This window comes from Trichogramma pretiosum, unplaced genomic scaffold (assembly GCF_000599845.2).
Source record: "Trichogramma pretiosum strain Unisexual culture from Peru unplaced genomic scaffold, Tpre_2.0 scaffold3, whole genome shotgun sequence".
Classification (NCBI taxonomy): Eukaryota; Metazoa; Arthropoda; class Insecta; order Hymenoptera; family Trichogrammatidae; genus Trichogramma; species Trichogramma pretiosum.
This window is the reverse complement of record NW_019641698.1, coordinates 1,366,356-1,379,585: the sequence shown is the minus strand read 5'-3', so window position 1 is coordinate 1,379,585 and position 13,230 is coordinate 1,366,356. Positions and strand designations below refer to the sequence as shown.

The following is a 13,230-nucleotide window of genomic DNA, read 5'->3' as shown; positions in this document are numbered from 1 at the left end:
GAGAAAAAATGAACATAATTTTTTTTCAATTAAACAAAGTCAATTTATTACAAAAAATTTTTTCATATTCAACTTTACACGTCATTAACTTAAGTACAAATAACTTAAAAGTTTCTTTTTAAAATTTAATTAACTACTTTGTACAAAATATTTACAAGATTTATTATATTACATTTACTACACATTCAAATTAGCATCTTCTGTTTTCTTTTGGTAAATTTGCATTTCTGCTATATATTTTTCTTTCGACCTCTCATACATTTCATAATAAATCTGCAAAAAATTTTAAAATTGAATTAATAGTTGCTACAAACTATTTATAACGATGACACCCAGAAAAATTTAATTTTTCATGGTTGACTCACTCTTTTGTCCTCAAAACTTAGCGACTTCCAAGTCGAAGCCAACTGTCTTGTCAACTCTTGTTTACTTGGTTCAGGTTCTCCGGCTAATCGTTCCATGACTCTGGGCCTTTGTTCTTGACAGAATTGGAAAAACGGATTAGCTGGCCTTTTTGGTGCATTTGGATCAGCTTTAGGTGTTTTTCTTTTAGTTGGTTTTTTTACTTTTTCTTCTTTGACATTATTGATAGGGGTAGCTTTTGTGCTTTTTACAACTTTTGGAAACGTATTATTTTCTTCTATTGTACCCATTGGTACTTCTCTCCAATTATCTCCATGTTGATCAAGTCGTTTGATCAGGTATCTACGAAAAAATTGAAAAACTTATCATAATGAATCAAATATAAAAAATGTAAACAAAAACATAACCTCAAAAAGGACTTACTCTTTTTCCTTTTTTACCCTCTTAATTAATTTTCTGCATTGATGTATCCTGTATACTATTCGCTCATTTTCCTATTTATAAATCAGAACCAATTATTTTTCTATAAAAAAACTTCAACAATGTATAATAAACCTCGCACAAACCTGTTGTATGACTTCACATCTTTCGGCAAGTAATTCGTATTTTCGTTTATATACGTCGATTTCTTCAGGTTCACCATCGTACTCTGAATCGTCTGACATTTTAAATTTGGCTTATAGCTATGCGTTAACGAGCTGATAATCATTAGTTAACAATTAGACATGAGAAAAACTAGCAGACGCAAATCTGAGATGAAAACACACTGGCACTTGGCAGTTGGCGGCGCGCTAACTGGAAACAATGCGTTATGTTAGTGTACACGCGCGAAATTTCTCATAAACGATGACCGAACTAAATTTGCTTTTTTCAAATGTTACTGACTTACCAATTGTTCATATCGCATGTTAACTTGTTTTTATAAAAATGAAATTTCAATAGCTTGTTTTCCATTTTCAATTCATTTAAATATGCACGATTAATTTCGATATAAATTTTTACATTACTTTTCATCAAAATCTGAACTTAAAAATGAAAGATTGTAGAGTGAATATATTTATCTACAGTAAAAAAGAATTTGTTTATTTTATTAACAAAATTTTATTGATCTTTCATTTGCATTTACGATTTATATTTATTTACAAATAATCACACATAATTAATACCAAAGTTATTTTGGTTATGATAAAATTATAGTTTCACAAGATGATTCTCCTATTAATCTTATTCCTTGGATAAGGAATACTTCTTTTGCATTACCTCATGCCAGGCTTTGTTAACCATAAATTACTAGTAGCACAGCTACTACTTGACTCTGTGCATGGTGGCATAATTTTGTTGTTTCTTGAGGTCTTGCTTTTCTGCACATTTTTGTATTGGTAAATCTTGGTATTTACAAAACCACGATTAAAAAAGGCAAATTATAAAAATGGCTGCATCATTAAACCTAAAAGTAATTGTCCATAAAATTTCACTCTCGTAGATTGACCTAATCTACAAGCCTGAGCTTGGATTCGATCTATAATTAAGCTTAATTGTTCAATACATTTTTAATTAAACTTTCTAGCAAAAGTCACATCACGAGAAAAATATAAAAACTGAATATTGCTGCTGAACCAAAGCACACATAATGCCAAAGATCAGCTGGTACCACCGATAACGTCATCTTCTATTATTTTCTTAAGCTTGGCTTCAAATTCGTCGTTTCGTTTACGCTGCTCCTCTAATAAACGTTCGAAATTTTCGGTCATATCGTCGAAATCTGCGTTCTGCTCTTTTACTTCATCTTCCATTATTTGAATTGGTCGTTCCACTTGAACTTCGTGAATACTCTGTTCCAACTCGTTTATTAGTTCAAAGTCGTAGTGGAATTCGTCGTCATCTGCTTCTGATGCAACAGAAGAGACTGATTTTTTTTGCTCAATCTGAAATGAAAACAGACAATTAAAATCGGCACAAAAATGGTTGATTACAAAAACTGTTTACGAATTTTACCTGACTTGTTGTAACGTGATCTGTTTCTTCAGTAATTTCGTAAGCACCCTCATCCTCTTGATTTTCGAGATAATTCAGTAGTACATTCGATTTATACCACCAGGGCAATTTACGGAAATTCTGTATGTGATGCTTGTTGTAAACAACTCGAACATTTGAAGGCAAATCTGCAATCTTTCGTTCCACTATATGAACTAATATTTCACTAAAACAGTCGAGTCGACACACGTTCTTATTCTCTTCATCATTTTCCGAATCAGCGTCTTCAAATGAAGATATTAGATACAAATTGCTTATAACGTCCCGAGCTATGGTTAAGCTTTCATGCGAGAGTATTTGACGACTGTAGGCTAATATGGCATTGTGCAATTTAAGAGGATCTTGGATTGGCCAAGGGAAACTAAAAATATATGTAATGAATTAGTAATTAGAACCTTTTTATCTTAAATAACAACAATTGATACTTACTTCCATCGAGGAAAAGTAAAACTAGAAAGCAGACGTTCAAGCTCGGCTCTGTATTCTGGTTGTTTCCAAAGAATGTCAAAATATTCATAACCACATGGATATGCTCGTGAATGATTTTGACCTAGGTAGATTTTTAATTCAGGAGCAAAGTCTGTGTATGCAAGTGACTCTGGATCAAGCATAATATCTACTAAATGATTGATGGCTTCGTTATGCAGATCTATCACAAAGTTTGGATCGTTCAACGGATTAATAAACTTTTCATTGGCTCCCAAGTGATTATGAATTCTGTCAATTCAAACAAAAAAGAAAAAGAAATCATTATCATGATTCAAAATTTTACAAACAAATAATTGTACTTTAAACTTACTTGAGCCACAGATCATCACTTATGCAATCCTCGAGCATTCTGTGAAGGAAGTCCATCTGCAATGGCACTGGTGAAGCTCGATTGATAGCTAACCAGAGAGTGGCACTCTGCAAAACTCGAATGACAACTTCTTCACTGCTGGAACGTTCTTTCAATACGGTATACTCGCCGATGTGACCAGATTCTAATAAGGGTTCAACAAGGCTATCCACGTCGAGACTATTGCATTCGAGTTGATCGTCACCGAATACCAATACAACCAGTGGCACTGGAGGCAATTTTTCGCGCGATACCACAGCTTTGGTGAGTCGACGAGCTACCGATCGACTGTCCTCGTCTGCGCAGCAGACTAGCAACAGAGCATCGGTGCCTGTTAGGCTGTGCTCGAACGATAGTCCCTCAAACTGACGAATGCACATAGTCAAACTTTCGTTTCCAGCGAATTTGTGTTGAATCACGATTGGCTCTTGTGTTGGATCGCTAGGACTCAAGTATCTGCAACAGAGCAATGAGCGTAAAAATTGAGAATTTAATTTTAAATTGAACAAATTAAAAAAAAATTGATGTACTCACTGGCTTATGAGTTTTTTATGCCTCCAGACAATTAGTTTGTTTTCCAGTACAGGCCACGATACGACCATTTTCCAGTAATCATTGGAATGTACCTCTTCGGCAAGATTTTTCGCATTTTCTTTGAGACCCACGCATACAATGAATTCGATTGGCGTTTGCCTAGTCAAAAAATTTCAATCATTAATTTAAACTCAACTCAATCAATTGATATAAAAAAAGAGTTTTAATAATCACTTTGGAGTTCTGCCACTATCAGTGACATTGTTGTCCTCCGGATTACTCCGCCTCCTGTTGTCTTTTGCATACTTAACAGCAATTTTCATCTCGGGGCAGTACATTTTTTTGGCAGTTTCCTCGAGACTCTCGTTCTGCAGCCAAACCGGCGTATTGTCGAGGGCTTCCCTCCTGTGCAATCTCCTCTTGTCGATGCACTGCCTCCAGCAGCGCAAATACTTGCGGCACAGTCGATCTCTCGTACGACGTTCCACCTCGATCAGCATGTCCTGAATGAAGAGCTGCTCGTCGAGCAAAGATTCGCATATCTCTTGAACGAGATCGTTGAATATTTTTGAGCTCAACGCATCCATAAGGGCGATTCGCTCCATTTCTGCTTGGACGATTTCCGAGCACATGTCATTAAGCACCTGAATTTACCAAAAACCACGTTATATTTTTTTTTTAATTTTGATTTATTTAAAATTAAATAAATAATTGTTTACCTCATTTTGCATTCTCTCGCAATCAGCGACAGCTCGTTTATTCAAAAGTTCGAGTCTGAGTTGTTTTTCTAACTCGGCTTTTTTCGCGGCTTCGATTTCGCGCCTTTTTCTTTCTTCCTCGTCTCTATCCATCATTCGTCGTTTTTCCTCCAAATCATTTTGATTCAATTTATCTTCATGACGACGCTTATTGTCTTGCCTCTCGTTAGTTGCATTACTGAAATCAAAGATGAAAAGAGATGAAATTTAGAAAGATTAAGTTCATTATCACAACCAAAGACTATTTATTTAGGTACACGTGTGTTTAGATAGATAAGAGTAAGATGCTTCAATTCGTTCAGTTCAGAATTTTTTAAAGCACTCCTGATAAAAAATATTCAAAGGAGCAGCCAAAGACGGAGTTATCGTGAGATAAAATTATCATCAGGCGTGAGAAAGTGATAAACGAGCAGAAGCCTTGACTGTTATTCCAAGTTAATCTTCTAATGCGTTAAAACCCGCGTTCGCATCAGTCTCGTTGCAGCGGTCGGCAGGTAAAGGTGTCCCAGGCTTAAAAGCCAAGAAAATTCTCATTTCGCCAACATGTTTTGTAAAATGAACGCGTTGGCTCTGATCGTCCTGGGCCTGGCGGCCGTCCAAGCCGTGCCAACCCTGCCAATGGCCACGGATTTGAGCTCGACGATATTGTTCTTCGACGAGGACGAGTCCTACGGCAACAACAACGTGGCTTACGCTTACTGCGAGGGCCCGGACATCCGGAAAATGAAGAAGGTCTGTACGGTGCACTTGGACAGCGCGAACGCCCAAAGAGCCTGCGCGGTGATCTTTCCGACGCGCGACAACGCCTCGAACCTGGTCGATCCGGGTCTGAGGGTGGTGGCTATCAGCGAAAGTCTGGCTCTCGTCGCCTGGCAGGAGAGCGACCCACAATTCGGCGTCTATTTTCTCCGGATGGCCAGCCTCGAGTTTCCGGACTGCAAGATCGATACGGTCGACATCGAGTTGCACGAGGACGGCAAATGGATCGATTTCTTGGCGGCGACCAAGTTTGTCGTCCACGGGGACGACACCTACGACGTCATCTTCCCCGGGCTGCCCGAGTGCTCGGACAAGAAGTTGTGCAGAATGACGATCGGCGCAAAGGATCTCAGCATCATCAGATCCGCCGAGGATTGGCTCAGTTGGAGATTGTTCTTGAACACGCCCCACGAGCATTGGCAACTCATTGGGCTGAATACCTTTCCTCTGAAAGATTATCTCATGATTCATAGTTTTCCCACGCACACGGCCGAGAGTATCTGGATGGAGCAAGCTTCGCTCATCAAAAGTGACGGTAAGTCCGCTATTTCGATGTATTCGAAATATACACGTATATATTCGAATTGAAATTGGTACGAGAGTGATTGGATAAATGATTTATTTTAGGATCGAGATCGATAGTCGTGCAGCACAAGCACGTGGCGCCTCTAAACCGATTCTTCAAGTACACCTACTCCACGACCTACGGATTGATCGGCGTTTGCTTCTCCTTCGACGCCAAGATACACTGCGCGCAATTCGACGTTCGAGGCATACTGCGGGCCAGAGCCACGATCGACAACCCCGACGGCATGAACGAGATTGCCATGCACAATTTGCCCGGCGAGTTGGGCTTCGTGCTGCTCAGAACCGAGTGCGTGAAAAAGTCCAGTTGGTTCAGCACGAAATGCGACTGGCAGGCGGGCGAACGTCGCCAGCTGCTCACGAGGATCGACAGGCAGGGCCAGAAGCACAAGGTCTACGACTTGGCCGTCGCCAACTGCGACTTCACCAAGGCGGTGCATTACGGCTACAAATTTTTCCCTCTAGCCAGCGGCGACTTTTGCTTCACGCAGGTCTGCGTGGCGTTGGGCAAGCTGCGGCACGAGACCAAGTGCTTCGCCAAGGAGTTGACTTTGCAGGATCAGAAAGACGACGCTGGTAGCGCGACGTTTTGGCCGAAGAACATATTCGGCTGAACCGATCGAGTGTGACGAGTGTAATTAATAGAACTGCATTAGTTTATAATAGTTCCTAATAATTTTGTACTTTTGTAAATTTTTTTGTTCAATTAAATTTAGTTTTTTTTATTATATAAAAAGCATGAGTTGTCGTTTTATTTCCCACCGCAACTCGTTGAAAGTAATGAGAGCCAAACAATGGAATGACTGGTCATTTTTTGCTACTGACTATTTTTGTCTGCCGGAAAATAACAAAAATCGATGGCACAAAACAACGAAGCACAATCAACGATTATTTTTTCATCGACAGCGATCGTCACTTTTCTCGAAAATTCGAATTTATACAAATAGATCTCCAGGGCCTTGTCCATGCATTCGCCAATAGATGAGCTACCGTCAGGATGAACCTTTTACGTAATCTAATACTTTATAATTGTCACAGAATGACGTGACAAAATTACGCTCAACATGAGGTCTGAAATAGTTTTATGTGCGATCGCATGCAGTAATTTTCAAACACAACTAGTCCAATCTTGTTTAACAATAATGGTGTAATTCAAATTTTACGCTTTTAAAGTAGTTTTGTTACAATGAAGAATCTTGATAGATACCAGCTTGGATCGTTAATCCTTATTTTGCTATCAATAATTGCTAAAACATCGTCTTCGATCGTAGGTTTTCAATCGAGCGAAGTTGGTAACTATTTTCCCGGTTACAAGTCTTACTTTGGTGAAGAGTCTTTTTACGATGACAGTATTTTTTACGCTCTCTGTGAAACACCGGACAGCCCGAAATCGACGAAATTCTGTCGTTTTGGCTTGGACAGATCTCTCACCAATGAGACCTACGAGTGCCAGATCGAGCTGAGGACCAAGAATGCTAAGCACGAAATCCTCGAAGAGATTCGCGTGGTGGCTTTCGACGAGTACAGGATCATCATTGCGTGGCAAGAGCCCGAAGAATCGTTCGGCTATCACATGCGCTTGGCCAACCTCGATTACCGGGACTGTGTCATGAGTTTGAAGCAATTCGACGTGCAGGTAGTGAGCATTCTGCGCGAGGTGCGTTTCGTCATTTACGACGACAGCTACGAGGTGATCTTCGAAAATTGGATGATGTGCGATCGTAAATTGTGCAGAGTGAGAATCGATCTGCAGGGAAAATTACTGGCTGGGCCCGCGGCTTGGTTCGCCATCAACGATGATGACATGAGCTTCATGAGACGAGCGCAACAACTCAGCGTGGTACCGATAAAGCCGCGCTCGTACGATTTCGATCACTTGTTAATCAAGCAGTTCAAGGAGCAGAGTTTCGACGCGAGGGGCGGCTTGCTCGAGGCCAACGATACCATTAAAATTGTGTCTATACTGCGAGATGACGGTGAGTTCATTAAAACTTCTACTTCGTTGTCTTAATTGATAGCAATGATAAGAGAAATGATCTCGGCAGGTTCGAAAATGCAACTGATCAACTATCGTCGCAGTGGAACCAACATTTCTTCGAGTCTACACCAATTTGCATACTCTCTGGTGCACAAACTCATCGGTATCTGCTATCAGTTGAACAATCGAATATATTGCAGTCAATTCGATCGAACAGGAATATTGAAATTTCAAGTACAGCTCGATTACTCGTACACATTGCACGAAATGACTATGTACAATCTGCCCCTTGACGAGGGGTTTATCTTGCTAACGACCGAGTGCCTCAGCGATACCTGCGACTCCTCTATGAAACACGAACATCATTTGGATATAATTAGTCCAGCTGGAGACAGGACCAAATTGACTCGGTTCGATAGGATGGAGTGCAGTGTGCCAAGGCCAACCAAGATGGAATTACATTTCTATCAAAATACCGATCAATCTTACTGTTTATCGCAAATTTGTTACGATGCTGATATTTTTAGTCACATTAATCAATTTCCTTACTTGAAACACATAGCGACTTGTTTCAGTAAAGATCTTGTCACTTGATATAACGATTCTGTATTTTCTAATAAAACATTTTTAACTCACACCACTCATCTGCGTTAAAAAATATGCAACGAAAATAGAATAAAAATACGTCTCAAATTAATTCTCACCTGACGTTTGTAGTAATTTTCGATGAAGCGGATTGCACAGCGAATATATTTGTCTGAGATGCGGGATAGCCGGAAAATATGCCCTTGCTGACGGCCATGTTGAAGGGTGAATTGGCGTTACTAAATTGAGTCATAATGGCTGATTGTGGTTGAGGCGGTAGCGTTGAATTAAACATTGAAGTTGATGCTTGGGTAGATTGCGAGAATGCGGATGGTGTCGGGGTAGAAAATGCCGTGAATGATTTGTTTTCGGGCGATCTGAACGATGCGGTGCTGGGCGGAGTTGAAAATTGAGATTGACCAAAAATGGGTTTACTTGCTGTAGAAGCAGTGGTAAAAGTGGAAGGTTGCATTGGCTGCGCTTTGAATGCAAAGTCCGAATTCGTTCTGAAAAACAATGTTTAATTTTTACTTAAACTCAATTTGGTTAGTAACTCAACACTTGGGTTCAAGTACATTACTTACTGATTAACAATCGGTGTCTTCTTTTCCTCGACTTTTTTTGTTTCTTTGACCTCCGAGAACTCGACGTCACCATCCTCGTCCAGCATATCATATGCATCAGTCTTACCCTGATCTTGAGCATTATAAGCATCCCTCAACAAGTAGCCATTATCATCAAAACTACTATGAGGTTCGTGATTGATGTGAATTTTTTCTGGCCATTCACCACCTGCTATACATTGACCAACGGCTTGATTGATGGCTTGTCTCTTAGACAATATCAAATTGTAAGCTCGTCCTTGTTCGATCTGACCGTCCGGATGATGAAAATTGTCTTTTTTAAGTTTTATGTACAGATTTTCTCGATCACATTTCAACCCCGTTTGATTACAAAAGTGATTAACTTCGTCTTCGTCTTCGAATCCCAAAATATCGATTAATTCGTATAATGGATATTCTGTGATGGCTGATGTACGACAGTAAGCTTTCACCATGATGTTCAAAGCTTTCACGCGCACCTAAGAGAAATAAAAATCGCCAATATACTTTGAGCGTTACTGATTGTTTTTTTTTTATTTACCTGGTTAAAGTAACGCATTAAAATACATCCATTGAGATAAGTTGTTTGCCTCACTAGCTTGAAAAATCTTGAATAATTATCCATCGCTAATGCAGAATAGACGTTTAGCGCAAATTTCACCTCATCAGATTTTTGAATGTTCGGAGGAAGCGTGCTCAAATCCGAAATGAAAGAACCATTGTTTAAATTTAACAATATAACATAAGCTCGGAATTCTGGTTCATTTTTACAAGTTATGCCTGCCTCTCTTAAGTCATAGTACATATATTTCAGTGTCTGCAAACATTTTGTCAGATTTTCGCTATTGATTTTTGGATCGAAGACTGATGTTTCTTCCGCGCACAGCCTCTCGGAGGAAAGTATATGAAATCGAGCACATTGTTCCACTAGTTCAACTGTGTCGACACAACACAATTCTTGTTGAGTTATATCTTTACGAATACTTCTCATTCTGTCCCATAAGTAATGATACCATTCAGTCAGACTCACATCGTCACTATCACAGAGGTCTGAAATCTCATGCAGTAAATAGCTCATAGTCATCTTCAAAGATTTCAAAGGGCGAAGGTCGTGTGCCATAGGCTCTTCTTGATCAGCCGACGAACGAGAATATTGCTTTACAGCTGTCAGATGGTTAATTTTGTAATCAGAAGAACCCGGTTCCATTTGTTCATAAGTAGCTAGTTGACGTTGAAATTCTCGCATGTAACGCTCTTTTTCAGGGCACATATCAGGGCAGGTGCCTTGAGTTATTTTAGCTGTGGCCAGGCTGGTTTGTTTATTTTGTTTCAGACGCATTAATTTATCACGAGCATCAAGCACCTAAAATTAAATAATGAAGTAAAATAATTAGAAATAGAAACTATCTATCTAGTAATAAAATTCAATTTTTTTTTATTTCTTTACCTTGTATTTATCTTCGGAACTCAGTGCAGGTTGACGAATTTGTTTTTTTAGCTCATCTATAGATAATGATGTAACAAACTTTAGTTTTGATTCTTCAACTGGAGCTTGTGCTTTTGGCAAAGGCTTTGGAATAGATTTTTCTTTAAGTAATGGTCTGGAAGGTTTGAGCAATGATGATTTTGAAATTAACCCTGATCGCTTAGGAACTTCTCTATTGGCAACCACCATAGCTTTTTTTACTCTGGCTTTGGCTATTGATGTTTTTATATGTGAAGATGGTTCAGGCATGTTATATTCCAACCCTTTCAAGGCTTCTAATTCTTCTTTTACATCATCATCAATATTTAAGAAGCTAGTAATCCTCTTTTTTAAAGATTCTACTTTTTTAGGTTTAGAAGATAATGAATCTGGTTTAGTCCATTCAACTTTGAATTCATGGTTTAGAAAATTCCCTGATTTTACAAATGCTTTGGTCGCAGTCACTTTGGAAGAAAAGTAAACAACAATTATTTTTCTTCGTGGACGAATTGTTAGTTTCAAAATATTTCCAAATTGTTCAAAATACTCTTTTGCTACAGTCTTTACAAGAAGAGACTCTGGAACATCTGAACAGGTAATTGAATTAGCAAGATCGAGTTTAATGTCACTTGTTTTTCTAGAATTTTTCTGTAACTGTGTAAAAGCTGAAGTTCTTTTGATATCAGAAGCATTAAGATCTGAACGAGATGTTCTTCTAGATCTTAAACTTGATCTTTTAAGACTTTTTTCTGATGTAGTCTCTGAACTACTTGTATCATCATCTGTTATCACAATTGGCTCATCTGGATATACACTTCTTTTGGATAAACGAGCATGAATTGGGGTTTTTCCAGTTTCTTTTATTGCAGAATCTTCATTGCCAAAGGATTTTGTAAAATAAGGTGCTTCATTTGAACTGGGTTTAAGAAATGGAGAAATTTCACTTGTTGAAGATTTTCTAAAGACAGAAGTTTCATCTGCAGTTGATTTTCCAAAAATTGGCTTGGTACTTGGAGATGATTTAGAAAAAGGCAAAGATTCACTAATAGATGGTTTTGCAAAAGGTGAATCTTCATTTATAGATGGTTTTGCAAAAGGTGAAGCTTCATTCATGGTTGGTTTTACAAATGGTGAATTTTCAGTCATTGATGATTTTGCAAAAGGTGAATCTTCATTCGTGTTTGGTTTTGCAAAAGGTGAATTTTCATTCATTGATGGTTTCGCAAAAGGTGAGGCTTCATTCATGTTTGGTTCTGCAAAAAGTGAAGCTTCATTCATGGTTGGTTTTACAAATGGTGAATTTTTATTCATTGATGGTTTCGCAAAAAATGAGGCTTCATTCATGTTTGGTTTTGCGAAAGGTGTAGCTTCATTCATTGTCGATTTTGCAAATGGTGAAGTTTCATTTGTAGATGGTTTTGCAAAAGGTGAAGTTTCATTCATAGATGGTTTTACAAATGGTGAAGCTTCTTTTATAGATGGTTTTGCAAATGGCGAATCTTCATTCATGGATGGTTTTGCAAATGGTGTGTTATATTCTGCAGATGACTTCCCAAAAGAAGGTTCACTAGTAGCTGGTTTTGTAACATCGGAAGTCTCACTTGTAATTGATTTAGCAAAAGGAGAAGCATTACTTCCAAAAGATTTCCCAAAAGATGATTCACTTGCAACAGTTCTTGCATAAGACGTAGCTGTATTTGTGAATGGATTCGTAAAAGATGAATTTTCATTTACAGCTTGTTTTGCAAATGGAGAGACTTCATTTGAAGGTTTACTAAACATGGAAGTGTCATTATTGTCTGAATTACTAAAAACAGTGGGCTTAGAAAAATTAAAAACCGATGTTTCCACTGTATCAGGTTTCGCAAATGTAAACCCAGAAGATTCAGTGGATTTTGATGATCCCGTAAAAACATTATTGGAAAATGATCCTGTATTCGATATTTTTTCAGGGCTAGTTGGCGTGGAGAAGATAAATTGGCTAACACGTTTGTCATCTTCTGGGTCAGGATCTATTTGCATATTTCCATCCATCTTAAATTTTAAAAAAATCTGCAATGTACAAAAAAGAATTGTTTATTTTAAAAATTTAAATTTAATTAAAAAAATATAATATACCTATTTTTTTTTATTATGTTATATCATTTAAAACCTCCACATTTATAATTACTGAGAGATACTTATTTTGAGTTTCATGTTTAACAACAATAAAATCGTTTGAAAACAAGATGTAATTTGAAACACATAGTTACAAATATCTCTTTTTCAATATTTCAATAGTAATAAAATTGCGCATTTCTCAGACTAAGTATTTATAAGCAGAAGTTGCATCCGCCAAAAAATGTTTTTACTCACTTGAACTAAAATTTCTTCAAAAACACCAAGTGATATTTACATTATCGTTGCTTATAACCTCTTCCGCCTAAACTTGGTGCGACAGTAAAAACAAATTCTGCAGACGCGCGCTTGACTGAAGGACTTGATCTCAACGAATTTGACCTGCATGAGTCACGTGACATACCCTCAGGTATGCTTTACATATCAAACATGCAGATAAATCTGCCGGTACTGTAATTTTACGAATAATCATCAACTGTAACAAATTTATCTAAATTGCATTGGTCCATACGTTTATTGAACAACTTTTCCAAAAGTTTATGCTAGCAAATGATTTTTACAGCGACAGAAGTGATTGATCGAGAAAAATGTGTCAAAGATTGAAGAAAATC

The 13,230-nt window shown here is 38.0% G+C and overlaps 3 protein-coding genes across 3 annotated transcripts; 1 reads left to right on the top strand and 2 right to left on the bottom strand.

Moving 5' to 3' along the window:
* Positions 1-66: 66 nt before the first annotated feature.
* On the bottom strand, positions 67-1,149 carry LOC106650448 (non-histone protein 10). The gene is made up of 4 exons (XM_014368437.2): positions 930-1,149; positions 787-857; positions 366-705; positions 67-273 (listed from the first exon to the last, which is right to left on the bottom strand). The coding sequence occupies exons 1-4, from the start codon at positions 1,026-1,028 to the stop codon at positions 178-180; spliced, it is 606 nt and encodes a 201-aa protein (XP_014223923.1). The 5' UTR covers positions 1,029-1,149; the 3' UTR covers positions 67-177.
* Positions 1,150-1,474: 325 nt separating this feature from the next.
* LOC106650605 (germinal-center associated nuclear protein) lies at positions 1,475-13,213 on the bottom strand. Its single transcript, XM_014368727.2, has 12 exons — positions 12,857-13,213; positions 10,484-12,553; positions 9,578-10,399; positions 9,019-9,515; positions 8,554-8,940; positions 4,489-4,705; positions 4,004-4,413; positions 3,770-3,928; positions 3,197-3,691; positions 2,827-3,114; positions 2,359-2,758; positions 1,475-2,288 (listed from the first exon to the last, which is right to left on the bottom strand). The coding sequence occupies exons 2-12, from the start codon at positions 12,533-12,535 to the stop codon at positions 2,004-2,006; spliced, it is 6,012 nt and encodes a 2,003-aa protein (XP_014224213.1). The 5' UTR covers positions 12,536-12,553; positions 12,857-13,213; the 3' UTR covers positions 1,475-2,003.
* On the top strand, positions 6,994-8,489 carry LOC106650606. Its single transcript, XM_014368728.1, has 2 exons — positions 6,994-7,847; positions 7,917-8,489. Exons 1-2 carry the CDS (start codon positions 7,058-7,060, stop codon positions 8,441-8,443), a joined length of 1,317 nt encoding a protein of 438 aa, XP_014224214.1. The 5' UTR covers positions 6,994-7,057; the 3' UTR covers positions 8,444-8,489.
* Positions 13,214-13,230: the final 17 nt, after the last annotated feature.

Excerpts from the sequence above, each read along its gene's own strand:
- LOC106650448 (XM_014368437.2), bottom strand. The coding sequence starts at position 1,028 with ATGTCAGACGATTCAGAGTACGATGGTGAACCTGAAGAAATCGACGTA. Across the intron at positions 858-929 it reads GATGTGAAGTCATACAACAG|GAAAATGAGCGAATAGTATA; the intron begins GTTTGTGCGAGG and ends ATTTATAAATAG. Across the intron at positions 274-365 it reads TAAGTTTTGAGGACAAAAGA|ATTTATTATGAAATGTATGA; the intron begins GTGAGTCAACCA and ends AATTTTTTGCAG.
- LOC106650606 (XM_014368728.1), top strand. The coding sequence starts at position 7,058 with ATGAAGAATCTTGATAGATACCAGCTTGGATCGTTAATCCTTATTTTG. Across the intron at positions 7,848-7,916 it reads GTCTATACTGCGAGATGACG|GTTCGAAAATGCAACTGATC; the intron begins GTGAGTTCATTA and ends TGATCTCGGCAG.
- LOC106650605 (XM_014368727.2), bottom strand. The coding sequence starts at position 12,535 with ATGGATGGAAATATGCAAATAGATCCTGACCCAGAAGATGACAAACGT. Across the intron at positions 2,759-2,826 it reads TTTACTTTTCCTCGATGGAA|TTTCCCTTGGCCAATCCAAG; the intron begins GTAAGTATCAAT and ends ATATATTTTTAG. Across the intron at positions 2,289-2,358 it reads ATCACGTTACAACAAGTCAG|ATTGAGCAAAAAAAATCAGT; the intron begins GTAAAATTCGTA and ends TTTTCATTTCAG.